Raw genomic sequence first — 27505 nt, 5'->3', positions numbered from 1 at the left:
TTTTTTATTGATAAAGATTTTCACATACTGTCTACAAAGAAAATACAGCAGAAATATTAATATAGTTCTTGAAAAAACTACAATCTATTATTTCTAATAGATTTCGAGATATCGATTTTTGAATTCAGAGTTCTAATAGCGCGACCACTATCGAACACCCAATCAATTCCACTTATTTTTGCCAAAAATGTAAGTGTTTCTATCTTGCACTTAAAAAAAATCAAGCTATAAGGAAAATTACAACGACTCGTTAATAAATAAACAAATCAAGTATCACGAGACGTAATTAAATCGTGAAGCTGAACGCATGAAGTGCACCTTTCCCTAGAACTTTAAGTACTCACAGAGGTATTGATTGGGTCGACCGGTCAACTGCGACAAATCTGCTATATCCCCTTCCACGTCTCTTAGCGATGTGCACAGTTTCTCGGTTTATTTCATACGTTTTTTTTTTCAACGTGTTTACTGTCCTCTCTTTGTTCAGTACATTATAAACGCATTGTACTCTTCTTACATACGGAAATCTCCACCCAAGACTAATCCTATATTTATATATAAATGTTCGTATTTCTGTCCTTTTGTCTTGGTGATTGGACTGGCACGTGCCTCTGTGCCCTTTAGAACTAGCCGCCACTGCCAATACCCAATATCTCTCACATTTATTTAAAATGAAATATTTTTCAATTCGTTGATATTTTGTTAACTTAATAAATTGAAAACCCTGTATGTTTTAGGTCCGTTAAATTGAATAAATATTATTTAATTTCGGTATACTAACTATGTATTAATAATATTAATATGAGCTAACTCTACCTTGATTTTTGTGTGATTTGAGTTTCATCAACAATCAAAGGCAAACAGAATAAATTAATAAATATGCTCTCATTAGTTACAGCTAATACTATACCTATAAAACATATCTTCTATCTTCTTAAAAAGCCAGCACGGAATATAAGTGCAAGCTATATATTCTGTGGTTCTAGGTATAGTTCTAAGTTCTAAGAGATAATATTTATATGATTCTAGATGTAGTTTCTAGTGGTCTCAAAATCATAGTAGGTCTCTGAATCAATTTCGTGAGAACTTAGCGTTTTGTTGGTTGCATTCATATACAATCGCATCTCCACTAATCGATCCTATTAGAATTATATACAAACATAATTATTGTAATAAAAAAAATCAAGCATTCTTAAGAGTTTACAGGTTATTTCAGGAACATATTATTATGTCCCTTTGCAACTGTTTTCGTGTATGGCAACTCTGTCGGGGTTGAACGTTCTAGAGCACAATTTGCAAGGAACTAGTTGACTGATGTGACTCTGCCAGTAAGTTTCGCTGATCTCCTCGTAATTCACCTTGCCTGATCCTGAAATCATGAAAAATATATCTAAAAAATCGAGAAGTTTATATTTCTTCCTTACGTTTGAAGATGGAATAACTTTTTCTTAGCAATAAAGCTTTACATGCACCAAATTTGTTTAAAATATGTATTAACTATTTTTTACCACGTTTAATCGTTTAATTAAAATTAGCAACGAATGTTGGAGTTATGTCTAACATAAAAAAAATATAAATTAAAGTATAATAAGAAAAATAATATAACAAGATAAATGATTTTAACGTATTTTCTAATAAATATATATAACTAATTTAATTCTTCAATTTGGTTCAAAGACTTCTTTATTGCATATGCCATACGATTGAAAAAAAAATTGCGTCAAATACGGCAGGAGAATAATAATCGATGATAATTTTGGCGAGGGACAGTTTACATATTTCATGTCAAAAAGTTTCTGTTAGTTGATTCAAAATGGTGACAGTGCGTAAGGCTGTACTTCAAACTTACAAAATTATGTCAATAGAATTAACAGAAAGTTTATTACGTAAAAAAGCAAGACGTAAAAGAACAATATTGGTCAGAAAATTTATTAGCCGCAGAACTATTTATGGTGCCTCTAATAATTTAATATTTAAGCTATAGTTAGAAGATACATATCAAAAAAAAAAATCAGGTTGGATGCAAACCAATTTAAATTGATTTTTTGTTGGAAAAATTTGCAGCCATAATTAAAAAACAAGACAATTAACTCGTAACGCTATTTCTCCTCGGCTTAAACTAGAAATTACTATTCTTTCTCCAATTTTGTATTTCAGATTCTGTGTGTTCCATATACACTCATATTTTTCATAAGTATTAATAAACTCTATAACAATTTCTTCTGGCTACCTACTAGAGGCCATTTTAAATACATCACTGGAACGTCAAAAGTTAAACAATAGTCAACTGAAATTTGAATCAACTCACTTAAGCTTCATTCAGAACCTCGCAATTACTTAGTGGAATAAATTAGTGGTTTCAATTAACGTAGAAGTTTGATCCTCTTATTTCAATGTAAGCATTCAGAACGTCAAAATTGGTGGTAGTCATTTTCAATTAGTAGAAAAAGTTAACAAACTTTTGACTTTTCCACTAATTATACTTAAAATTTGCGAAAAATGTCATTTTGGTCTTTGACTCGGTCTTTGATTATCTTTCGTCAAGAGAAATTATGGTTAGAAATCAAAAGTTGATTGTTTTATAAGCTAAATATTAGGCTTTCTCTATGCATACAACTGATTACCGCAAGCTCTTGCTAGGATATTCTATTAATTTTTGATTGTGTTTTTTAGACATTATGAATGATCGTAAACTAAAAAGTATAATGTGTAATTGAAACCACTAATTTATTCCACTAATTGCGAGGTTCTGAATGAAGCTTTAATCAATTGACATGATTTGTCAAGTTTAGACAATCATTGCTTTCAAGTCAGTTGAATTCAAGTCACTTGATCAACTCACTTGACTCGTTTAAACGCGCTTTTAAACAATAATTAACTGAGACTTGAATCTACTCACTTAATCAACTGACACGACTTGTTGAGTTTAGAGGGTCATATTGCATTGATGCGAATTGAATTCAAGTGACTTGATCAATTCCCTTGACTCGTGTAAACGCCCCTTTACTACCTTAAGGTTGTATTTTTTATATTGAGCAAAAATGATCTTTAAATGGCGCTGGCGTAGTTTAAAATTTCAGAAAAAAAAATGTTTTTGGAAATTTTCTGGAAACGTTCTATCCTTTTTAAATCTTTCTACACTAAGATGCAAAAAAACGCAACGGAGAATTTTTTCATTTAAGTTTAGAGTGTTACATTTTTATTACTTTTAGTCCCATTTTCAAGATTTAGCATATTGTATATAAATCTATTACCTTTAATTTATAAACTCCGTTTTTCAAAATCTTTAGTATTTAGCTTATTATACAGGGTTAATTAAAAGGTTGTTTTATTACCTTAACTTTAAAACACCCTGTGCAATAATTTCGTGAGTAACTTTTTCTAAAGCATTATTATGCGATCAGAATTATGTCTCCAGAGTATTTTTTACTCATGTCACCACATGCCTTGGTTAATTTTTAAAAGCGAAATGAGCTTGGCACCAACAATTTGCAATTTTTTCAACTATCATTACTTTATGGTTAATTTTTAATATCACGAGGGGGCTTTGGTGACTATTGACTATTGTCGTAATCAGTCATAATGTCATATCGACACTGATTAGAACTCTATATTAAAATTTAAAAAACGTTAAAAAATAAGGATACAGGCTTGGTGTTCGGTGTTAATAAATATTAGTAACACTAACAGAACTAAGGATCTTAAAAAAAATAACTGTAATAACTAGGTGTACAAACAAACAAAAAACTTGTAAAAAATACTCTATACCTATTCTCTAATACTTTGTATTAGTGATGGGAAAAACCGATTAATTTCAATAATCGAGTACTCGAGTATCAAGCGATTGCAATAACCGAGTGATCACTCGAGCGATATATCACTCGTATTTAAAAATACGGTTTTCACCTCTGACAATTTTTAGTAAATGACATCTAGAAATTTACCTGCCTAAAATTATTATTAATTGTCGTTCCCCGAGAACATTTTTCTTAAAATATTTTTTTTGCAGATTGATTTAATTCTCATAAATAAACTCCCTAAGATTCCCTCCCTTAAACTTATTATACTTTCATAAACGATTCGTTAATTTGAGGAGTTTTGCTAATATTCGTACCTTAAATCATTAACAAATCACACAAAATAAAACTGGTAAAATGTGTCCAAAATGAGTCAGTATATCCTCTCTTTGGATATACTTCTCATTAGTTTCTCATACAGTCAAAATATTAAAATATACCGAATGTTTTTCAATAGTGTCTCACCAATATAACTTTTATTTTTTCAGATATGCAGGGTGCTACAAATTCGAGGTACGAGCACTGGTATCTCGGTAACCGTAATAGATACGAAGAAGGTTAAATTGGGGCAAAGTTGCGCTTTGCGATGTTCACTAAGATGCCATCAAAAAAGTTTTAAAAATTTCAAGGATTGCTGAGCTTTTTGGAAAAAACGGATTTTCTTGAAAATACATTTTATTTTTTCCTGTCCTTACTTTTTAGAAAATCAAAAAAATAATTGCACATTCTCATAGCCACTTTATACAAAACAAAAAAAAGTATGAAGTGTGACATATCATTGTACTCAAGAGACCGAGTTCTTTTAAAATCTCAAATAAAAGATGCAGGTCCGTATTTAAAAAAATTAAGTTGGCCTCTGTATCTCAAAAATTCTCAGCTAATTTGAAAATATAAAAATACTATCAGATAGCCCTAATAAAGTGGCCACGAGAATGTGCAATTAGTTTTTTGATTCTCTAAAAAGTAACGACAGGAAAAAATAAAATTAATTTTCAAAAAAATCCGTTTTTTCCAAAAAACTCAGCAATCCTTGAAATTTTTAAAACTTTTTTGATGGCATCTTGGTGAACATCCCAAAGTGGCAACTTTGCCCCAATTTAACCATGTTCATATCTATTACGGTTACCGAGATACCAATGCTGGTACCTCAAGTTTGTAACACCCTGTATATTCAGTATATTTGGCGTATTTACTAATATGACATAAATCGGGAATGATTGACGTCTTCAATTATTTTCGTTCACTTCCTGTTTCACCGTAAATGACTACAACTCTTAATTTTTAAATGGTACCCCCAGTATTTTTTACTAAATTTGATAGAAAATGACATTCTGAATAGAATGACATATTACATGTCAACTTTTGACATTTGCGCTTAAAAACATATTACTTTAAATTTGAAACTAGGGTCATGGCTGGTTTAAAACCACTAATTTTTAATCAAGGAGCCTGGGAAAAATATATTTGATCCTTTAATGTTTTTCGTGTCTTTTCCTGGCCGGTTAAAATATGACGAAATCGTATTTTTAATCATAACTATTTTTTTGGAAATAGAAGGCCTATTCGGAAAGCCTATTCGGAAAAAGCATTACATACCTAGTATTGCGAGTCAAATTACTAATTGACAAATTACCTAGTTGACATGCCTATGTCATTCTATTTACAATATAATTTTCTATCAAATAAAGTAAAAGAATACTGAGAGTACCATTTACAAATCAAAAGTTGTAGTCACTTCCAGTCAAACAGGAAGTAACCAACACTAATAGAAAACGTCAATCAATCCTGATTTATGTCCTATATTTAATACCAACTAGCGTCTTTATATCTGAAAAAATAAAAAAAGTTATAGAAGTGAGCCATTTTCGAAAAACACTCGGTATGTTTACAAAATATATTTATTCCAAAATAGAACAGAAAAAATATCGCTCCATTAAATATTTTAGTTTTACTTTTAGAATTTTCCATAATAAATAAATAGATAGTTGATTGGAAGAATCTCTTCAGAACAATTCTTTGTTTTATTAAATTATACCTGTAATATGTGGCGTAGGGACTCTAAGGTATATATTTTAGTTTAAATATCTTATCAAGCGGATCGATAGTTTCTTTACCCCGAAAAGGTCACTTTTCAGGGTGAATAAAGTTTGAAAATCGTTAGCTTTTTATTGATTTCTTTTTTAAATTTATTCTGTGAAGTAACATTCGCATATTTCTATTGTTTCGATAACTCAATTTTCTTTTCAATAGCCTTTAAATTACATTTTTTGTTATATTTTATTTCATAAATTCAAAGTATTTGGGTCTAAAAAAATCGTCATATTATAATAACGGTGAGTTTAGATTTTCGTGATACAAATACGACAGTACAATGACCCTAAAATTCTGTAATAGGGGAAAGCTGCAACATATATCATTAAAAATAACTACTGGGCAGCTTGTTCTATATACAGGCTGGTCCAGTTTATTTGTAGCAGGATTTGTAACAGTTGAGAATCTAATTTTAAGACAATAATTTTGGGTATATCAACCAATGGAATAAAAAGAATTAAGGAAGAATTTTATTGACAGAATTTGCAAGGAGGTTAAAGGGTAATTACTATGTACGGTGGTAATAGTGGGTACCTAATATGACGAAAGGCTAATATATTAATTTAGTGTCCCCCTTACAAATAAAATTGACGTGTCTCCGATTTTTCATATTTTTAACTGTAAATTGTAAGAAAGATATTAAGGGTGGGAAGTTTTAAAATTGACACAGTGTATTAATCTGTATACATATAGAGCACAATAGGTATTTTTCAGGGTTGGCATGATTTAAATCAAATGATTTAAATCATGATTTAAATCGTGATTTAAATCAAGTGATTTTTTAATTTTAATCAGGTGATTTAAATAAAAAAAACAACTTTTTTAAAACTTTACAATAATTGGAAAAATAACTATAAAAGTTATAAAAATGTGTCGTAGAAAACTATAAAAATATTTCTATAACATATATACCCTATATCTATTCGTTAAATAAAATGTCACACTTGCTATTGTAAAGGTTAAATACGTTTAATAAATCGAAAAAAAAATTGTAAATGTTATAAAACTATATAAAAAATGATTTGTATAACACATATACCTACTACATATCTATTCATCAATTAAAATGTTGGACCGATTTTTGAAGTAATTTCGTGTGAATCCATTAGACTTCTAACTTCTAAAGGGCAGAGATTTATTTTGAAATTTATGTACAAGTGACAAAAAAATGCTGTTCGAATACATTTCATTCGCAATCTCTAGTGCAGAAAAGGGTTCTTTTGATGTTAGACTATATCTTCAAATCTTTGTCAGAAAATATGCTGTTTTATATTTCTTTATTTTACACTTTGACAATATATAATACCAATTTGATTCTCGACTTAAGACTATTTCCGAACAATAGTATATTGTGTAAGAAGTAAAAATTAAAAAATTATACTTTTTTGACGAGGTTGTACGTTTGACGGACCAGTGTAAACAGGGAGACACAAAAGTACATTTTTACTCTGAGTAGAATATACTATATTTTTGCAAATTAAACATTACAAATAATTTTTTGATCAATTTCAAATGTTGCAAATAATATAAAAAGTAATGCCCTGTAAGTAATCGAGTAACAATTTGTACACTTGTTGAAATTGACATCAGTTCAATAATATATTTTTGTACTTTTGTGCTTAGGCGTAAAAGTGCTTTACTTTTATGCCTAGACGTTGAAATGACAAAAATTAATACCCTTGTGGCATTTCAAAAAAAAATCCTTTTGATCTGATGCGAGCGACTTTTTTTGCGGAATATATTGGTGACCGATGAGGGAAAATGACATGCGACGTAGAATTGTTAATGTTGTCAGTATTGGGCAGAGTTATGAAGATTTAGCCATTTAGGACAGGACTTTAATTGGAATTAAGGCCTAATTATTTAGAAATCCGATTTAAATAATGTTTTCGATTAAAATCAAAAAAATCTGATTTAAATAAAAAAAATCTGATTTAAATCAAAAAAATCTAATTTTTTGATTTTTTTTTAAAAAATCATGATTTTTTCCAACCCTGGCATTTATTATATCATAAAAATAACAGCAACTCGTGTAAATGTGATCTATGTAAGCGCCCGGCTCACCGTGTGCGCTGCGCTCGTCCGCGATGTGACGTCACGTGGTTTCGAGCTGCGGCTCACGTTACGGGTGGGCAGAGCCAAGCCCAAATTTAAATAATTAGTTACCAGATTTCTAGAGGCCGTGTGATAATTTTTCAAAGATCATGGGCATCACTACTTCATATTCTAATTCCCTTCATTAGCGCTAATTTCAAAAAATGTTCAAATTCTCTATTTGCACGCAGAACACTTTGGTCTGATTGGTCTGATGCAAAGGTCTGATGCCTATCATATGCCGCCGCATATTTCGATCCCGCGGTCTTACAACTCCCGGCTTTCCGCGTTGGTCTGGGAGAGTCTTTAATCCCTTTTAACCAATACTATTACAAAAATTGGATCGCTCTGTATATTTGCGTGCACAAAAAATTAACAAGAAAATAAATTGAATATACTTACGTGTGAATTTGATGTCAGGTTTCATAGGCACAGGTCTCCTCTTACTGGCTGGCAGCTTGTCGTTTTCAATCTTCCACATTTTTAGACACTGCGGTTCGTGAATGTAGATGGAATTCACCGTGAACAGTTTGCCGCAAAGGTAACAGGGAAATAGAGGTGATTTAGCTCCAGAAGTTGGACGTTCGTCTTTGCTAGAAGACGCTGGAGTTTTTGGTGTCTTCGGCTGTTCCGGAGTCGAAGACGAAATTGAAGAAACGGAAGATTGCTTCTTAGCTGCAACTTATATTAAATCGTTTAATTAATTCGTAAAATTGTTTATACAGGGTGAGTCTTAAATAAGTGCAAATATTTTCAGGGCTGGTAGATCTCGATAAAAGAAACATATTTTCTCTTTAAAGTTTTTCAAATAAGTCCAAAATAACCGAGTTATTTTACTTCGAAAATTTCCCAAAAAAAAAATTTTTGCTTCTCTGGATTTTCTTTCTTGAAAATTAATCCACTACCTATGGTGCCATGTTATCAAGAAATTATGTTTTTAACTATAAACTAAAAAAAATCCAAATTTTTTTCCAAAAAATTTCAAATTTTCAAAAAAAAAGCCAAAAAAACTCATAAGGGTGTTTTTGGGATCGAAATATACTATTAAGCACTTATTTAAGACTCATCCTGTATACAGGGTTGTTCACCACATACGACACGGAGTATTGTGGCTAAACGATGATATTTTTACAAACTGTAAGTTCGGGGTTCGTTGAAGGACTATTAGAGCTACAATTTAAAAATATTTTTACAAGATACAGAGTGTCCCAAATAAATAAAAAGTATCAAAGTTGTATTTTTTTAAATGGAACACCCTGTATATTATTACATTTTTAGTTTCTACGATTAAAATAAAGGTAAATTTGATTAAGGTTTATTATACTTAAACCTTACCGTTTTTGAAATATTTTCAATTTTGTGAAATTGCAGTAAAAATTTTAAAGCTTCATTTCTCCAAGGGTATCAATGTTTTTAATACTAAATATTTAATAAAGTTTATTTATTGATCAGTTATTGTGTTGCAATAATAAAAATAATACTACCTTATACAGACTGTCTAAAAATTTATTTTAAATAATTATTAGCTTCAAACGGCAATAACTTCTTTAATTTAAATGGAATGCCCTGTATATTTTAGAGAATCAGATGCACAATTAAATTGTCTATCAAATTGTATTATACCATTTTTACCTATCCCTTCAAGTTTTCGTAGAAAATGCATTTTCTTTTAATTTAGACCTCATTTATCAATATATCCATGGAATATTGACATTTTAGATTGTTTTAAAGCAACAAATGTACAAAATGTAGATTAGTAATATTATCGTTTTTAGCAAAACGATAATATTACTAGCCCATTTGTATGCAAAAAGAAAACTATTTAAATCTTTATAAAAGAGTATACCATTAATTAAATATAATACCATTATTTCCGCCCATATACTAATTAATTATATACTTAGTTGTATTCGTTAATAAATTATTATAAATAAATGTGGATTTGAGTCAGAAATCAATATAATAATAAGTTATCAAATTAAAGTCTCTGTTGTTATAAATAAGCATTTATTAAAAAATGAAATATCATTTTTAAGGTGTTACTTTTTATCACACTGTCTAATGTACATACAAAATTCAGTTTTTTAGTATTTGGAGCAATTATTATTAATCAACGCAAACAGTCAGTTAATGTAGTTTGAATACTGGAATCATATTAATTGATCCTCTTTAACAAATATTTAAACAGTTTTTTTTAATTTTTTAATGAAATAAACGAATTATATCGACAATATTAGTATCTGTACTCTTTAAAAATTTGGTACATCTTTAAAAATTATCTAAAATGTCAATAGTCCATGGGTATATTGATAAATAAGTTCTAAATTACAAGAAAATGCATTTTCTACGGAAACTTAAAGAGATAGGTAAAAAATGGTATAATATAATTTGATAGACAATTAAATTGTGCATATGATTCTCGTAAAATATAGAGGGTGTTCCATTTAAATTAAACAAGTTATTGCCGTTTGAAGCTAATAATTATTTAAAATAAATTTTTAGACACTCTGTATAAGGTAGTATTATTTTTATTATTGCAACACAATAACTGATCAATAAATAAACTTTATTAAATATTTAGTATTAAAAACATTGATACCCTTGGAGAAATGAAGCTTTAAAATTTTTACTGCAATTTCACAAAATTGAAAATATTTCAAAAACGGTAAGGTTTAAGTATAATAAACCTTAATCAAATTTACCTTTATCTTAATCGTAGAAACTAAAAATGTAATAATATACAGGGTGTTCCATTTAAAAAAATACAACTTTGATATTTTTTACTTATTTGGGATACTCTGCATCTTGTAAAATTATTTTTAAATTGTACCTCTAATAGTCCTTCATCGAACCCAAAACTTACAATTTGTAAAAATCTCATCGTTTAGCTACAATACTCCGTGTCGTATGTGGTGAACAACCCTGTAGATGATAGATTGTCACAGATTATGTGATCTGTAGTCTAAACACACACATTGAATACTGAATGACTAGAAGAAGCTATTTAATGTACTAGTTTCATATTCATGCATATAGAGACGGGATCGACATGATTCGGATTATGCACGATTGTTTGAGGTTTGACATGACACATTTGATTTTTTGCGGATTTGTTCGGCTTTTCTCAGTGTAGTTTAGTAGTTTTATAAAATATGTTACGAGTAATAGTCCAATTGATTATAAAATTTATTTAAAATAAATTAATCCCATCAAAAACATAAAATGTAAAAAATGCCAAGTCTCGAAATACAATTCTTCCATTATAAAAAGTTGTGAGTTGTGTCTCATGTAAAACCAAGTCAGTTTATTTTATTTAGTTTCTCTTTAAGCCCCTATTTAACTATTTTGTTACAAATTGTTTTTATATCCACAGCGAAGTTACAGGGTGGTCAAAAGTGCCTCGAGAAAAGGATGGTTTGGTTAGGTTAGGTTTGGTTTTACCCTGTCCCCTCACAGCATGGTACAGCTGTGCTCGACTTGACTGATTCAGATTATGTTTTTGTTCTTGCATTGTGCTATTTATTTACCACTTGTGAAAATAATTAGAATACTTGAAGATGTTTCAGTAGCGTATCTGTATTTTTGATAATAAATCTGTATATGATGTCCATTCTTTTAGAAATATACAGTTTTTAGCAATTTTAATAACTAATACCATTTATTGACTCAACTTAAAAAACAGGCAAATTATTACGTCTCCTCTCATTATATTTAACATGTTTTAAATAAAATTAGTAATATGCTACTGATAAACCGAAATTTAAGTCAGCCATATTAAAAGGTACATCGTGGTCGCGATCATTTTGTTATTGTTTTGCTTTCTTTGTTTTTTTTATTCAATGCGATCAATTGCTATAACAGATAGAGAAACGCAAATATATCCATTTGGACACCAATTAAAAGCGGGAATTTTATAAATATCAGCATATATTTGCATAGACTGCAACCAAAACACACAGTTTGGTAATGCTGATGATTCATCCATTATACGGATGGGTCTTAAATAATTGCAAATATTTACCTGCTCTGGTAAATCTCGATAAAAGAAACAAATTTTCTCTTTACCGTTTTCATATAAATATGGTCGCGATCTGATGTTTCTTATGCCAAAACTAACTGTCACAGTGACACTTATCGTACACGGTCAAGTTGGCCTTGGTCCAATATATCGACATATCAAATTTCGTTTAAATCGGACGATTTTTTTATTTGATTTATTGATGATGGGGTTTCGTAGTGCACGAAACGTCTTCAAAATATCAAGAAAAGATAGGGTTCTTCATTCCCCATCCACATTCCGAGTTCAGTCCTCTAGCTCACATAGGGCTCGAGTTATGATGCTCCTTACCCATTAAATTGGACGATTTTTTCGCCATTGATGATGGGGTTTCATAGTGTACGAAACGTCGTCAAAATATCATGAAAAGATAGGGTTCTTCGAGCTCCATCTACATTCTGAGTTTCAGCCCCCTATCTAGCTCACATAGGGCCCGAGTACGTCGATCCAAAGACCCATCTCAACTTCATCATTATCTTACCACTTTTTTTCTCGCTAGCTCGTGTGTCAAGGCCGTATCGTGTCACGGTCTTAAAATTTTTACTCTCATCGCGTGTAAAGAAGTTTCACTTAAAAAAATTATTTTTCCTTTGGGATTCCTTTCTTGTAAATTTAATCTACTACTCATGTTGCCATATTATCATTACATCAAATATTATTGTTCCTTAACTAAACATTAAAACGAAATTCATTTTTCTTTTGGAAAAATACAACATTTTCGAAAAAGAAAACCTCAGGAATGCGTTTCTTGGGTAGAAATACACCACTCCTAAACATATTTGCACTTATTTAAGACTGATCCATATAGATAAAATTACAAAAACATTTATTAAACATAGAATATTGAGATATTTACCTGTTTTTAAAGGCGCAGGACTACGCATATCGTGGGGCAGACTTTCGTTTTCAACGTGCCACTTTTTTAGACACTGTTTTTCGTGGATCTTGATGGAATGGGTGCCGAACATCTTGCCACAAATGTAGCACTCTACAGCAGGGGGTTGATTGGACTTGGCTGATTTTGATGAGGACGATGATTCGGGACTTGAGGAAGAAGTGTTTACGGACATGTTGCTGCTAGTTGTAGATGATTTCTTCTATATAAAATTAGTAATGACTTACCCAAAGAATACTCTCTAGTACAACATATTTAATAAATTTTTTGATATTTTCTTTGAATAATTTGATAAAATAAAGGTTAAGGGGAAAAACAAGGATGTCAGTTTTATAGGAATTTTTAAGTAATCATCTTAATAAGTCCAAAACACATGCTGTAAATGAATATCCGATCAAAAACATAGAATGTAAAAAAATGCTATGTCTCGCAACGCAATCCTTCCACGACAAAAAATTGTAAGATATCATGAAAAATCAAGTCAGTTTTTAGATTCTATTTAACCATTTTGATTTAAATTGTTATATAGTATCACTATTAGACATCTTTGTTTCTGTAATAATTATAATGACTTGGGTAATTGCACGGTATTATATTTTACTAATTAAAATAATTTATTCTTAAGTGTACTGTTTAGATTTACTTAGTAATCGAAAGGGTAGATTATTTTTTTATCATTATTGTGCCGTGTAATTGCCAAGTCATTATAATTATTACAGAATGTCTAATATTATATTGTTACTAACAATTTAAAACAAAATTATTGAATAGGCTCCAATAGAATCTAAATAAAACAAACTGACTTTGTTTTACATGGGACTTCACAACATTTTTGGTAGTGGAACGATTGCGATACGAGATTTGGCATTTCTTTGTGTTTGATGGGATCTTATTTCTTTTTGTAGGTCACCCTCTTAGTTTTTTCTCCGGTAATATACAGGGTGTTCCAATATTCCGTGGACATAGAACTACTACGTATTTTTGGGAATCAAAATTATGTAGGGCTTATTAATACACGTCTATACAAAACTGCTTCGTTTGTCCGTTGGAGGGCATCAAACTTTAACAAACATTTTTTCAGATATTTTAAATATCGTTATTCCGATTTGAATGAAATTTTGGGTGTCTATGTTTTGCTAAGTGCTTTAACATTTGCCTTTCACAGAAATCAAGAAAAGATACGGGAAGGGTGAAAACTACCCCCATCCCTACATAAATTTTAGTCTCCATTTTAGTATAAATATTGTAATGACTGTCTGATGTCTCCAACTCCACCGACGAGTTTCAAGTTATGGAAGCGCATAAAATCTATTATGCTCTAATAATCTAGTTGGCGAAGACATGGAATTTTATGTCAGTATTACAAATTATATTTGATAATAAGCTTCATAAACAGCTTAAAAAGTTTATAAATTTTAAATTAATTAACTTTCGGGTTTATTTTTACTTGATGCCTTCTAACAGACAAATAAAGCACTTTTATATAAAGGTACATTATGTGCAATTAACTTATTTTGATTAAAAAATACGCAGTTGTTCTAAGTCCACGGAATATCGGAACTCCCTGTATATTTTGTAGGTCTGCTTTGGAAAAATAAATTTTCTAAAAAATGTTTTATCAAAAACTATGGGATGTGGCGTTTTTTTTTACAAGAGATAAAAAATGTAGTAAATACTAGAGTGATTATTTTACGAAAAGAAGCTGTCGTTGGTGGAATTAAAAAATATTTACACTAAAATTTATGTAGGGGTGGGGGTAGTTCTCTCTCTTCCCGTAAAGCACTTAGCAAAACATCCAAAATTTTTTTCTAAAAAATACGTAGTAGTTCTATGTCCAAGGAATATTGGGATACCCTGTATATATTTCAAAATAATATTAAAGCAGATTGACTAGCGATAATTCCTTACATTGATATATTAATATAAATAAAATAAGAACGTGAGTTACAAGTAACGGCTAGACACTTAACTTTTAATCAATAAGGATATTTGAATATTTTTTATTTTTTCTTTGGTTATAAGCTTAAAGCTACCTATAATTCAAAATTTGAAGTTTATGGAAGAGAAGTACCCTTAGGAAAAATCTCATAATTTTGATGACGGTGAGTGAGTCACTGTCGAAATGAAAGAAATTTGACACGCGATAATTAATCAACTATGAGTTATAATTACTATACATATTGGCAATAGGGCCAGCTATAATATGTCCTCTTGATTAGTAAAGATTAATATGCTTGCTTTATTCACAACGAGCTTACAGAAAGGTCAAAAGTGCCGTTAGTTGCTTCAAGAAAAAGATGGTATGTGGTATGGCTGCACCCCACTTGCCAGGGGCACTGCTGTGCCCGCACATACCAAACGATAAATTGTAATTGAATATACCAAGCGATGTCCAAATAATAACGCATACAACAATACATTTTTTGTATCTTTAGCATGATATTTGGCAACAGTAAATCAGCTTTATCTGTAAAAGTTTGCTGGGCATTGTTCTCTAATGTCTGTTTTTCCTCTTTCCCTTCAAATAATATCAATAATTTAGTTAAAGAAAAAAATTACTTACATTAAGAGTATTAATAGGAGTTCGGCAACTTCTTTGATGTACCATTAGCCTGTCTGGGTAAAAAGTTCTTCCGCAATTCTTGCAAGGAACTAGAGTAGACTAAAATATCGAAATAATTTTAGTCATATTGTAGACAGCTTAAAAACGACATGACAATGCCATATAAGAAATTTCTACAACTTTAATTTTTCATAGTTATCTTTAAAATTACAATTTATTCGGTCGGGGCGCGTCTATTTATTATTTATTAAAAATTGACATAAGAATATGTCAAAAATTAATAATTAAGTTAGACAAAGTAAGTAAAATAATAAAATCAGGTAATAGTTACTAATAATTATTATTAAAAATGCATTCTATACACTTATACCAAAATAATAATATTATGTTTCAATGGAAAAATTCTGGAAAGGGACAATTATAAATAATTAATACGAAAATCGATAAAAAAAGAATAAAATGATCAGGTTGCAACAGAAATAGTTCTAGTAGTTCTATATTGGAAGGTAAAAGCCACCTTGAACTTTACAAAATAATATAGATTGGACGAAATCACATAATTGAAAGAGACATGCAATAGTTACATTATATGTGCCTACGTATGCACTACGTATGTTATTAATATTTTTTTAACAATAATATATTTGTAATTATATCGAATATTAAAAAATATGTTAACTGCATTGCAGTCCTCTTTATTGTCATTAAACACTAGATCATTAGAAATTGGGTACCATTTTTTTATAAAAAAATCCGAGCTAATTAAAAATTTAATTTTACGTAATTTTCTATTACTATGTACAGGGTATAAATAGATATTTGCAAAATATAATTAAGCGATGATATGAAAGACGAAGAAAAAATATTCTATCTAAAATATAATATCTATCCTCACGAGCGCGGAAAAGCGAAGTTACGCCTAAATTTGTTACGTTACACTTTGCGTCAGTTTGTTCCATACTGATAACTGCGAATATTCGCGCTTTATGATTTTGCTGTATCACAAATAAGTTAAAATATTTTTAACTTTTTGGCGATTTATTTTCGCGGGAATGGGATAGACAATGCATGTTATAAACTCGAATTAGGCGGAAATTGTTTCCTTTTGAATTGAGTAGAAGATTTTCTAAGGTAATTAATATACTTTTAGGGTCGGTTAAACACATTTCAGTTATTAAATTAAAGAAATCCCCTGTTCTTTCCTTGGATAATACATGGGCTTAACCAAATTTGACTTTTTTTTCTTTTGTTGCCGAAACAATATTGATCCAACAAATGCAATTGATATAACCTTTTTTCGTTCAATCTCTACAGGATTCCCGGTTCCCGGTCTTAGCGGTCAAATTCTGGAAGTTAAACTTTTAACGCCGCTAAGCTAATTTGACATTTAGTTCCGCAATTCCGCGCTCGTGAGGAACTAGCTTAATTTTCAGTATTTTATCTAGAACCTTTTTTTCCAAAAAATAAATAATATTGTGATACTGCTGAACCAAAACAAACTCCAATTAATTTAAAAAAATAAGTGTATGTTTGAGTCTTTTCGCACTTATTATTTAAACATTTTAAAAAGGTGGGTTCATATACAGGCGAATTGCGAAATGCGAATTGCGATTTTCGCAAAATAAATCCGGTGTTTATTTACGTAGCTCATATAATAACAAAATTCGCAATTACAGGGATATTTGTGTTTTTAAACACATCATGTTGAAAATGTCACTTGTCAGGTTTATTTTATAAGTATATTTTTGTGTAATGGATGAAGCTACTTATTTTTGGCGTAGAAGACGATCTATAGCTGTATATTTATTAATAAAAAGCAACAAAATTAAAATACAATTGGAACATGTGAAATATTTAAAAAGCGAAAACAGCAAGGAGAATATCACAATTTTGGTGCAATAAATGAGAATTAACGATGAGAAAAAAAAATACATGACATTGATAACAAACACCAGTTTGTAGTCAAAACTTCGTACTGCAAATTAAAAAAAATGAAATTAGATTGTATAAAAAATAAGTACCTAATAATGATTATGCACAATTTTTTAATACATTTTCAGTTCATCTTAATCAATGTTTATGTTATTATAACCATAACAAGAAATACATGACAGGAGATGACATATTATAACCAAAAAACTCAAAATTCGCAGCGATTTTCGCAAGAAATTTTGAATTATGCGAGTTGGCAAAATATTAAAACAACTTTCTGTCAATTTTGCGGCCTCTGTATCTTTTTGAAATTGGCCAATAATAACAATATTCGCAATTCGCGTGTAACCTACCTTAAGGTTCAGGTTCAATGTGTCAAAATATTCCAGGTTTAGGAGAATTAATAAAATTAAGAAAAATTGAAAATAGTATATTCTACATTCATATTATTTCATATTGAAGGGCTGTTTTACCAGACTATATATCTACCTATACCTATATGCAACAGTATTGATTCTTATTGTGTATGTGTGGAATAATACTTAACATGCTAAAATTCTTCCCTTAATGACTTACCCTGGGCAGAAGCCAAGTGGAATATATAAACCTTGAAATTACCATACTCTAGACGCTAATCTACTTTTATACGGAGTATATTTGTTTTTCTTCATTTATTAAAAAAATAACAAAATTGGAGCGTCATCTTTCATATTTTGCATATAAAATGAATTTTATGCAGATCCAATTTGTGGAATTCTCAGTAAAACAAAAAACAATCGATTTCTATTTTCAACTATGTTATATACAGTATGGACAAACTAAAGTGTTGTGAAATTGAATTCTTGACAGAGACAATTACAGCTAATCATATCGTTTCTTAAATTTGGATAAGAAAACATTTAGGGCCTATTTATATTTTTTATGTGAACTATCGAGTAAAACACGAATTGAAATGTTTACACGCTTACTATGACGCCTTTTTCATTCGATATTATTCAATGCAATCATGCATTAAGATCTATACTTACTATGCGCTGATGCGTCGAATTGAGACGTCCCTGGATCCATGCACGCATAGTTAGTATGATGCGGTTCGTCGATACGATTCGTTAGTTTGTAAGTACGTACATTGTTTTTCTGATATTTCTTTTGATTGTTTACCCAAAAACCGAGATTCCGCCGAACCGCCTCGCAATTTATCGCATCATGTTGACGAACCGCATCGCCGCGCCGTATAATGGGTATGTTTTATACATTCGTATTCAAAATATATGCACTAAAGTTATTTTTATTTACCTGTGACGCTTCCCAAGCTAGCTGATTGAAATTTCTAGGTGAGAGCGCGCTGTCAGGTTTGACAGGTGCTTTTCTTCTCATGTTTAAGGGTAGTGCAGCATTTTCCCGTTCCCACTTCTAGAAAAGGAAACAAAACATATTAAGACACAGACAAAAGAAAAATAAATTAGATATTTTTTTATAAAAATAAAACGAAAATATTTTCCTATGTATAAGAATTTTTTTTGGTAATACCCTTGTTTATAAAATTTATTACTAATTTATTAATAAATTAATACTGTACAAACCATTTGAAGACGCTCGGTATACAGGATAAAAAGAAGATATGCCTTGGATTACATAGAGTGAGTTAAAACTAAATAGTAGGTACTATTTTTCACAGTTAATTCAAATGTACTGTCTGTATTTTTTATACAGGGTGAGTCTTAAATAAGTGCAAATATTTTTCGTATAAATTTAAACAAAAAATCATTTTTTTTAATTTTCGAAGTAAAATAACTCGATTATTTTGAACTTATTTAAAAAACGGCAAAGAGAAAATATATTTCTCTTATCGCCAAATCTACCTGCCCTGAAAATATTTGTACTTATTTAAGACTCACATATGTTGCATGGTTTATAAAAGTGCATATCCTAAAAATATTTTGTTTTTTATTTTGATTACAAAGTAAGTGTCCACAAAATAAAGTAATGATAAAGTTCTCTTAAATTGCAAAACCCCCATTTTTCTGTCCAGAATAAAATTTGAAGGGTCCAGGGGAATAACTTGATAAGCAGATAACTTAAGACCCACCTTATCGTAAATTAACCATAGTGTATATTTAAATAGATAACCTTCTTCCTGAAGAACTACAAACACAAATTAACGAACTAAATACAGCCAGCATTAAATTAGGTCTCAAAATCAACTTAACAAAAACTAAAGTAATGTACAGGGTGGGTCAAATTCGACGCTTTTAAATGGAAACACCCTTTTCTATAGGAGATAGACGAAAACTAATATCGGTGTCTGGAGCTCAATTTTCATCAAAAACATGATGGTGAAAACCGCACATCAATATCTGTTACCCTTTCGGAGTTACGGGGTGTTTTTCAAAAATGTGTATTTTTAACAAATCGCTGTAACCTTTTTGCTATGGAAAATTTTGTATTTCTATGAAAACATTTCCAAAGCATCTTTTTACGTAGAATTTTATGGTTTAAGTATAATTTTTAAAAAATTAATAGTTTAAGAGTTATCAACAGAAAAAATGATTTTTTATTTGGGACACCCTCTATATTTTTAATTAACTGAAAAGAATTTAAGATTACCTTTCCAAAAATATAGCACCCTTGATATTTTGTTATAATCCCCTTCGAAATACACAATTTTTAAAAGTTCGCCACTTTTAACTAGTAGGCTTTGAACCCCTTATTGATGATATGCCCCTAATGGAACTCGAAAACATATTTTTCCAGCAAGACGACGCGACGCACCGCCTCTGAACGCTGAAGTTATCAGCAAATTTTTGCAGCCAATTTCAAGAATAATTGAATAGCTAACCAAGATCCCAGCCGTTGGCCGTCGAGGCCGCCTGACTTAGTGCCCATGGATCTAATCCTAATGGATATATTCGCGGAAGAATAGAGGTTCCTTATTATTCCGTATAATCTAGACAAGAATTAGAAAAACTTAACAGTATGAGAGGGTATCTTTCACCCCCACTGAGTTAATGAATTCCGCGAGATGTGTTCAAAAGCTGCCCCGTCTGTCCATAACATAAGACGGTCGATATGTCTAACACCTGTAGCAAAATCTCATGTCTTGGTTTGCTATTTATTTTATAAAATTCTGCATCTCTCATAGCAAATATTATTTTCGTTTTAATTGATGCTCACAACTAGAATTTTTTTCCATTACAGCCGGTGCCGTTCAAAGCCTACTTATTTAAAGCGAGCGAATTTTTATATACTCTATATCTCAAAGAGGAGTCGAGCAAAATATCAAGTGTGTTATATTTTTGGAAAGGTAATTTTAAATTATTTTCAATAAATTAAAAATATACAGGGTGTCCCATATAAAAAATCAAATTTTCTGTTGATAATTCTTAAATTATTAATTTAAAAAAAATATACGTAAACTATTAAATTCTACGTAAAAAAGTGCTTTGGAATTGTTTTCATAAAAATACAAAATTTTCCATAGCAAAAAAGTTACAGCGATTTGTTAAAAATGCATATTTTTGAAAAACACCCCGTAACTCCGAAACGGTAACAGATATCGATATGCGGTTTTCACCATCATGTTTTAGACAAAAATTGAGCTCCAAACACCGATATTAGTTTTTGTCTCCTATAGAAAAGGGTGTTTCTATCTCCTATAGAAAAGGGTGTTTCCATTTAAAAGCGTCGAATTTGACCCACCCTGTACAACGAACTAATAGACAGAAGACATTCTAATAAATAACACAAAACTGGAAATAGTATAGAAGAATACATATTTGGGACAACTAATACACAGCTCGAGATCTCTACTACCAGAAATCAACCGAAGAATTAAGTTAGCATAGAGTACTTGTAGAATAAGAAACTCAATCATATTCAAATCTAGAATGCCACTTTATCTAAACAAGAAAACATTCTACCAATGTGTACTACCAGTCATGACCTATGCATGTGAAATCAGGACTCTTAAAGCGGACATTATAAGAAAACTACAGGTAGCAAAACGCCCAATAAAACGAAATTGGCTGGGAATAACCAAAAAAGACCGTAAAAGAATAGAGTGGATACGACAAAAGATATCATCTACAGAGACAAAACCCTCAAGTGGCAATGAGCCGGATACCTGGCAAGAAGGACGAACAACAGATGGACCACAAAAATTACAGCAAGGTATCCACGAGGAATTAAGAGACCTAGGGTGAAAATGAAATATTCAATGAAAAATTCAAAAATTTATCGTACACCTATATCATTAGCTGAATACATTATTGGGAGCAATAAATTGTACTAATTAGTTGGTAGATAAATCGTTAAGACAAATCTATCAGATACATTTTAGTGATGCCACTAACGCAACGTTTTATTGAAGCGAATTATCGTATAAAGTTTATCTGAGTGTTTATTCGTTGCGTCATATCTTTGGTTGCGTATATGTCGTTCATAAAGATTTATCCTTAAATTTGGTACAATTTATCTGTGGTCGCTGATTTTTCGGAAATCTATAAAATCTGAGCGATTTACTTATTATGGTTTTACTTATTACTTTACTATGTTTTCTAGAAGCTACTTTTTTGGCCAAAATTAAACAACTTACATTTAATGGAAAATATTGACTGTAAATTTGTGTTTTTAATAAAATAATAAAATACTAATAAAATGAACTTATTTTTAATCTTCTCATTCAACGTGTAATTAACTTTTACCTATGAAGCATCTCCTGTATCTAGTTCCAAAAAAAAATGTTGATCAATCATCGAATTACTGCTGTTCAAAAAACAATCTTCTTTTTGCATTTCTTCTTCTTGCACTTCCTCCTCGTATTCCTCTTCTTTTCCATGCTTCTCTTCAAATTGTTCTTCATTTAACTTCTTTTCGATAAAGTCAGGTACACGAAGTAGGTTAAGTACATCGGCAGGATAACTAAATTTACAAAGCAGCCTGCACAAGTAAAGTATTTTGCAGCCTGCACAAGTAAAGTATTTTGCAGCCTGCACAAGTAAAGTATTTTGCAGCCTGCACAATCCTGCCAATGTTCCTCGGAAACTTTTGAGGCCGTTCTTCTCTGGGTTCTGGAAGATTACCCCGAAAAAGGTAATCGTAGGCGGCCGGCAGATGATGTGGATAGAAGGGGTTCATTTAACTCAAGGATAAAATGCTCCTTTAACCAGTCTTCATTTTGTTTTAAAAATAAATCTTTAAGCCGCGAAGTCGCCTGCCATCTTCTTTCAAAATTTATATAAAGGCGATTTTTCTTTTTTCCATTGTGCCTGATAGTTCTTGTTCGTTATTCTGAAATTTCTGTCTTACAAAATTTGAAACATACCCGTTTTTCTCAACTTTATCGGCCCCTTGTAGCCATTTTTCCAAAAGATCTATTTTTTTCAATCGATACATAGGAGAAAAAAAAAATCTTTAAAAAAAAGTTGCAGCTAGTAGCAGCCAATTTTTTCTTTGATATGTTCAGAAAGGATTGTTTAAAATTTTACAATAACATCTAGCATGGAGAAACATGGAGAATTTTTTATAAGTCAAACTAAACTTTTAACTTTTTATTTATGTTCTGTCTTAAACTTATTATTTTATATGGACGCTGATTCTTACGTGCAATTGTTAGTGATTTCTTTAAAATACATACCATAAAGTGTAAAAATAACAGTAACCCGTTTTTATATCCCACTGAAATATATCACTTAATATTCACCAAAACTCTTCCGAAAATAAACAACAACTGAATAGACACAAATACTTCACTAGAACGTCTAAATATAAATGCTGATAAGGAATAAAAATGAAAACTAAACCAAAATATATGCATGTGGTCTTCTTCATTTGTATATCTGCTTGCATTCTACTTACAAAAAAGTCCATATACAGTGGGTCTAAAATATGTATTTTGGCCAAAAAATTAGCTTCTAGAAACCATAGTGCGGTGTTCTAAAGTGAACAACAACGATTTAAAAAACGTTGTTTTGGAAGATTGGAATGTTATGTTATTATAAAACGACTCGAAGGAATAAAAAACGCACCAAGTGGGTTAAGATTTGGTTATTGAGAAATGAATTTGTAGCAAATAATATGTAAAATAAGAGATGAAACTAAACGAACAACGAATTCCGTTAACAGGTCTTAACGCGCCCTTGGCCCTTTACAAAATATCCTTCGATAATTGGTGACATTCTAATTCGAAAATAAACAGCAAAAAACAAACGCATTATATTTTTGTTATTTTCTTTGCATTGAATGAGGGTCATACATATTTATGGTACCTTTATTAGTAAATAATCCGATCAAATTGAATGGACTAGTATTTAAATTAGTTGGATGTCATTGAAATGTTTGCCATTCTTACAGCGCGCGTAAGGAAATAAAATACCGATTTGCGAAATACTAGAAATATTTATTATGTTTATTTGATTAGACGACAAGAAGTAATTTGCCGTAAAATGATTTCTGTTATGTCATTAAAAATATTTGTTCTAAATTTCGGTTGTAATAGTTTTATTCACGAGGATGTCTTGAATGTTATGAATATTTTATGAAGTATATAATCACCGTCTATTAGACGGTGGTATAACTAAAAATTAAACTAAAACTTAAAAAAATAACAAAATTTGGTTCCAGAAATATTACATTTTTCAAATTTACGTCATAAATTCCGTTGTTACAAATTACATATTTGCTTGGATGAGAAAAATAAAACATATAACTAACTGCTTGACTTCTTCTAACTGCATGTAATATTTGCTTTTGACACCCTGTGTATTATAAGCATTATATTGAGTCGATATGGGAAACAAAAACAAACAAAAAAGATGTCTCATTTTTCTCAGAGACTTTAAGAAAACATTAATCCTGATTTATAATTAAATTGAAAAAAGGGACTCAATGTCGTGGTCTCATACATGTATGAGACCGAGACTATATTCGTTTTAATATAAATAACAAATTACTTATTGCAATTGAACGTGAATTATCTAAAATTGAGTAAAAAGTACCTCTCTAGAGTCTGGAAAGAGCCTTTCAAACAAATTCCTACAGGAAGGACTTCTACAAAAGTAATGTTCAGTCATCACTAAAACCTGTTTTTTTTTCTTCTAATATAGGGCTAACGAATATTCTAGGCACACACTACTTCATTAATACCGAAACGCATTAGAGAATTAGATAAAACCCTTGAAATGTGACATAATTTAAGAAAAAAATATATACACGCACGTAAGTATTATTTAACCGAGCTAAACATAACGAAGAAATTAATAGGATGGAATGAATAACTGGTATTATTACTTCACCTACGCACCCATTTTGTTTTTTTGTTTATAAATATTAATTACTAGAAATCACTTGAGACGTATTAAACGTCATCAATTCAATTCAGTCAAATTGGCGTTTTTTGTTAATAATGTTATATTTTTTTGTTATACCTACTACTCTTTTCCAAAAAATAAAAGTAACTCAGAATCATACTCTATAAATTCACCCTATATTAGGTTTGCTCTTATATTTTATACAATATTTTTATGTAATTTCTATAAATCCAGAGTTGATTCCTCAAACCTTGCTGTACAAAACGAAGGTACCTAAGATATGCATACTAGATGTAAATAGAAAATGCTAGGTTGACACATATTTATTAAACAAGTTTAATAACAATAATCACTATATGATTATTTAATATTTTATTATACAGGGTGTCCCAGAATTAAATAGAGATATAAAAACTGGTACTATATTACGACCCCAGAAACACGCCAATGAGATTTTTTCGCAAAAAAAAATTTTGAAAATATGGAATTTTTTGAACTTGAAAAACGGTAAAGAGAAAATGTTTCTTTTATCGAGATATAGCACCCCTTAAAATATCTGTACTTATTTCTGGGACACTGTGACTGACTACTAACAGGATACCGTCTCTTGAACGAACACTTCAGTAGACTGAGGCTGAGAAACAACGGCGAATGCAGATTCTGTGGGGAAAATGGGGAAACACCAGAACATCTTAAGACCGAGCGCGCCGAGACGACAACCGTTCGTACCATAAACTTTGGTAAGGCTGATGTCGAAGATGGAGAGCTCGCCTCTGTGGAGCCGTCTCAGATACTGCCTTTTGTCAAAGCCCTGAGACTGTATGAACTATAACTCGTTATAACTCTAGAAAGGGGAACACACAATAGATCTGTAAAGTCGCGGTGATTAACTCCCCTCCTAAACATTCTACATTCTACATAATGATTAAATCTTAAAAAAAACGGATTATATTAAGTCTGCGCACAAATCAAACTGTAATTAAGTAAACGATGTGTTTGGCATTTTGCATGTCAAAACAAGATAATGCATATGGTTAATCTTTCTTTTATAGATGACAATGTCTACCTCTAATAGATTTTAATCAAATTGGAGAAAATTGTGTATGGTCTTACCTCTAAACATTTGGGCTCGTGCAAATGTAGAGAAGCCGTGCCAAACTCCCTGCCGCATATGTAACAAGTTAAAGTTCTTTTGCCAGCACTCCCTTTCATCGCTGACCTCTCCCTTGTCTCTGTAATGGACTCACACAAGTTCTTTTTGTTGTCGTCGGTTAGGTTTCCTTGACCTGGATTGATTTTAGTCGTGCCAATAACCGTTGTTGGACTTAGAGGCGAAGGTAATGGTAGAGAAGTAGCCCCAGTAGAACCAACCGATGGTCTTTTTATCGGTAAAATCTTTTGTCTGGAACTTGCAGTTGTTCTGGAAACATACTTGATAGCTATCGGTTTTTGAACGCTGCTTTTTACTAGAAATTAAGAAAAAAGTTAAATCAATTCTTAATTGTTTTGTTGGAATTTTTTGAAAAAAAAATTGGATTTTTTATATGTATGATAGTATATTAAATTTAGAAGTAAGAAAACCCAGAAAAGATCTAGCGGTTCTCAAGATGTAAGCGTAAAAATATTTTTTTTGAAAGTAATATATCTCGGATATTTTGGACTTATTTGAAAAACGGTAAAGAAAAAATATGTTTCTTTTATCGAGATCTACCAGCCCTGAAAGTATTTGTACATATTTAAAACTCACCCTGTATATATTTTTAAATTTTTAAAGTTAAATAATTCGGTGATTCTCGGGTGTCATGTGAAAATAACATGTTTCTTTGATCTACAGTCTACAGTATATCCCCGGATTGTCTTTACAAGGGGAAACACTTTTTTATTATTGACATTTTGAGAAAAATGTGTTCTTCATAAAAATTTTTGTTTCTTCTAAAATGGTTATTCCTGTTTATATTTTTCCAAATCTCCATACCCTTGTAGAGAAAATTAAGAAAAACATGAAAATAATGTTGAATTTTTAAAGAAGTCCTAAATATCAAAAGCCCTATGGTAATATCAATTCGATTTCATTCTTTGATACATGATTATTACTAATTTGGATTAATGTCATATTCTGCTGTTGTTAAAGAATATTTTCCGGTAACTATAATCACCCTTTCCGTAGCATTAAACCAAATAAATGTTGTGCCTATTTAATGTTTTAAAACAACAAAAAATATTACAATAATTAAAATTCTATGAACACAATCTATCCAATAATGAAAACGATGTTATATTACCATTACCAGAAACGCATTTTAATTTTTATGATTTGAAAAATTTAGCCATATTTTTTTTTCTTAATTTTCTCTAAAACGGTATGGAAATTTGGAAAAGCATAAACGGGATTAACCGTTTTAGAACAAGCAAAAATTTTAATGAAGGATGCATTTTTCTGAAAATGTGCCAATAATAAAAAAATCCTCTTGTAAAGACAATCCGGGGACATACTGTAGATCTACCACCCTTAAAATATATCACTTATTTATGAGACACCCCATCTATTGCTTAGTCTGTATTACCCTTGATTATAGACAATGGTATTACCAAAGACATTAAAAAGAAAAAGATATTTATCTTTGGGTATTACTATCCCAATCTTTTAGGAGTACAATACTAATAAAAAGTTCTACAGGTTTTGCATTCATTTTGAAACGCTCGTTTAAAAAAATATTTCTCTAAGAAACACTTTTTTACTTCTCTCTTGATCATTCAATTAATTTAGCTCCG

General features: G+C 30.5%; 1 protein-coding gene across 5 annotated transcripts in view; it reads right to left on the bottom strand.

Moving 5' to 3' along the window:
• Positions 1–27505, bottom strand: part of LOC115888399 — a 75300-nt gene that overhangs the window by 29157 nt on the left and 18638 nt on the right. For 3 of the 5 annotated variants that reach the window (XM_030908120.1, XM_030908121.1, XM_030908117.1), the window contains exons 5-9: positions 25847–26199; positions 18723–18839; positions 15495–15593; positions 12893–13133; positions 8382–8660 (exon numbers count right to left, since the gene is read on the bottom strand). In XM_030908120.1, coding sequence (XP_030763980.1) covers positions 8382–8660; positions 12893–13133; positions 15495–15593; positions 18723–18839; positions 25847–26199 — 1089 coding nt within the window. Of the gene's footprint in view, positions 1–457; positions 1367–8381; positions 8661–12892; positions 13134–15494; positions 15594–18722; positions 18840–25846; positions 26200–27505 lie in introns of those variants that run through there. The other 2 variants (XM_030908122.1, XM_030908118.1) reach the window with 2 other exon arrangements.

Source organism: Sitophilus oryzae, unplaced genomic scaffold (assembly GCF_002938485.1).
Source record: "Sitophilus oryzae breed Bouriz unplaced genomic scaffold, Soryzae_2.0 scaffold_738_pilon_pilon, whole genome shotgun sequence".
NCBI lineage: Eukaryota > Metazoa > Arthropoda > Insecta > Coleoptera > Curculionidae > Sitophilus > Sitophilus oryzae.
The sequence above is the reverse complement of the archived record's forward strand: the minus strand, read 5'-3'. Positions and strand labels throughout refer to the sequence as shown.